The sequence below is a fragment of the Magnolia sinica genome, chromosome 11 (assembly GCF_029962835.1).
Source record: "Magnolia sinica isolate HGM2019 chromosome 11, MsV1, whole genome shotgun sequence".
Lineage (NCBI taxonomy): Eukaryota > Viridiplantae > Streptophyta > Magnoliopsida > Magnoliales > Magnoliaceae > Magnolia > Magnolia sinica.
This window is the reverse complement of record NC_080583.1, coordinates 8,919,784-8,922,568: the sequence shown is the minus strand read 5'-3', so window position 1 is coordinate 8,922,568 and position 2,785 is coordinate 8,919,784. Positions and strand designations below refer to the sequence as shown.

Below are 2,785 nucleotides of genomic sequence, written 5' to 3'. Positions count from 1 at the left end.
CCAGATGGACGTTCACGATTCATCTTTCGGTCTACCGCATGCGCGAGGGGGATTCTGGAATGGGAGCGGATTAGGTGCGCCGCGCTCCCACCCAAGACGGTGCAGTCCTTACCGCGGGGCCCACCTTGATGTATATATTATATATCCATGCTGTCCATCTATTTTTTCGGATCATTTTAGAGCATGGTTCAAAAAATAAAGATGATTAAAATATCAGGTGGACCATAATGTGGGAAACAGTGGTGATTAAACTCCCTACCATTAAAAACTTTATAGGGCCCACTGTTATGTTTTCTTAATGTTTCGTATTGTTCCCTTTGGAATGTCCATCATCCGAATCATGGATCAAGCTCTATTTCAAAATATCGGCTTAAAATATTAGGGCTCATCTAATGGACGGTTCAGATTCCATTAAAATATCGAGATAGGCCCACACATTTCGAACATATCTAACGTACCGTCGTGATTATTCCCCGGCTTGTACTGGGGTCACCGTGTCTAAAGCCGCGTGCCAGGTCAATCGCATGCCGCGCAGTGGTGCGTACTGCGCACCCCGGCGCATTCCAAAAAGAACCCCGTCACTAACGTATCTCCAGGTCATCATCGCCCACACGTCACTCGAATCCCAATCAATCGCCGCTCTCCACGCACCCCCATTATCCTCCCTCCCCCATCACTACGGTGGGCCACACATTCCCTACCCTCATATAAAAACCCCACCCACCCAGCCCCACCTTTCCTTCCTCTCTCTCTCTCTCAACCGTCCACGCTTCTCCCTCACACCTCCCTCCCACCACCTCCATGGACTCAAAACCCAAACCCTAGAAAAAGAAAAAAGGAAGAAAAATCCCACACCTCTCTGCTCTCCTCTAACCTGCGCGGATGGAGAACTACTCCTACTCCTCCTACCCAGACTCCGGCGACTCCTCACCGAGGTCACGTGAGATCGACTGCGAGAACGCCTCCTTCGACGAGCCGCTTCCTCCCAACTACAAGGTGAAATTCATGTGTAGCTATGGCGGCAAGATCCAGCCCCGGCCTTTCGACAATCAGCTGTCCTACGTTGGTGGGGACACGAAGATCATGGCTGTTGATCGCCACATCCGCTTTCCAACTCTCATCTCCAAGCTCAACTCCCTTATCGACACCGAAGATCCCTCCTCCATCTGCTTCAAGTATCAGCTCCCGGGCGAAGATCTCGACGCTCTCATCTCCGTCACCAACGACGAGGATCTTGAGCACTTGATGCTCGAGTACGACCGTCTCCACCGCGCTTCGTCCAAACCTGCTCGCCTCCGCCTCTTCCTCTTCTCCGTCAGCCCTCCGATCTCCGCCCCAGCCTCCGATCCCAAGTCCGACCGGCAGTGGTTTGTCGACGCGCTGAATTCCGCGCCGACTCCTCCGCCGATCCAATCGATCGATGTTTCGTCGCCGCCTGCTGCCGTCGGTACTCCCGATTTTCTGTTCGGGTTTGATAAGTCGTCCGCTGCCGCTGCTGCTGCGGCGGGGAAATTGCAAGATCAGGCGGTGGAATCGACGGTCGTGGAGACTGCCCCGTTGGAGAATCTGGCTGGATCGGAGCTAGCGAAGGAGGTCGCGGCGGAATCAGCAGCCGAGATCCAGCGGCAGATCCAGGATCTGCACAGAATGCAGATCGCGAACCAAGAACAGGGGGTTTTCCAGCGGCGGAGCGACGAGGGCCTGCCGAGGGCTTTCCCCGGGGATTTCTACATTCAGAAGCCGCCGGAGAAGACGGTGCCACCGCCCGCGCCTGCGCCGGCGCCTGCGCCCGCGCCGGTGCCGGCGCCGGCAACCGTCCCGGTCCCGACCGCTGTTCCGCAGGGCTACTGGCAAGAGAGGCAGATGATGCAAGCCAGCGGCTATGCCCCCGCAGCGGCGACGGGCGTGGACCAGCCGGTCTACTTCGTGTCATCGCCGGCGGGGGTTTATCAACCCGCGCCCGTACGCCCGGTGACCAGCCAGGTCGGTCAGGGGTACTACGTGCAGAGGATGGTGCCAGACGTTTACCGGGAACAGGCGGTGTACAGCATGGGCCCACCCCCGCCAGCCGTGCAGAAGGTGGGGCCGGGGCCGTACGTCGATGGGGGCATGGGGGTCGTACGGCCTCAGGTTGCCGATGCGGGGGCGTATGCGCAGATGGCTTACGATAGCGCAGGAAGGCAGCTATACTACACTACGCCAGGGGGTGTAATGCCCGCGTACCAGACGATGGCAGCAGCTACAACCAACGTGGACGTGAGACAGGCTGGTGGGGCCTTGAATCCGGAGGGAAAGGTGGGTAAGCCTACAACTCAAGCTTCTTGATATTCACCTATGGGCTTTTTTTAAGTGTCTATTTGTAGTTTGGCTTTCTGGTTTGGTATATATATGTGGAGAAAACAAGATATTAATATATTATATTAATTGGCATTTGATTTTAGAATAATATCCTTTGATCATGTTAGTAGTTTTGTTTTGCATGATCTCATTGGATGGATGTTTTTGGATTTGCTGATTCGCAATTGACAATCGCACATCACCTGCTTGGTGGACGATCCTAAGTTGGGGAAGTAGGCAGATGTAGAATTTCTTAGCGTGGATGGATCATAGCTCTAAAATCACAACATTGAAGCAGTTCTAACCATCCAATTGATGGACTATTAAATGGATGGTTATAAGTCAATGGTGAGTGGTCCAAATTCAAAGGCAAGATCCGCTGGTACATGTATCATTTTAATGTAAGTTTTATGCTGTGCTCCATCTAAAGTTAGGTCAGGGATTTGGA

General features: G+C 53.8%; 1 protein-coding gene across 1 annotated transcript; it reads left to right on the top strand.

Moving 5' to 3' along the window:
- Nucleotides 1-735: 735 nt before the first annotated feature.
- LOC131218760 (uncharacterized) lies at nucleotides 736-2,446 on the top strand. Its single transcript, XM_058213535.1, has one exon. It carries the CDS (start codon nucleotides 883-885, stop codon nucleotides 2,323-2,325), a length of 1,443 nt encoding a protein of 480 aa, XP_058069518.1. The 5' UTR covers nucleotides 736-882; the 3' UTR covers nucleotides 2,326-2,446.
- Nucleotides 2,447-2,785: the final 339 nt, after the last annotated feature.

Coding starts and splice junctions, on each gene's coding strand:
- LOC131218760 (XM_058213535.1), top strand. CDS start 883: ATGGAGAACTACTCCTACTCCTCCTACCCAGACTCCGGCGACTCCTCA.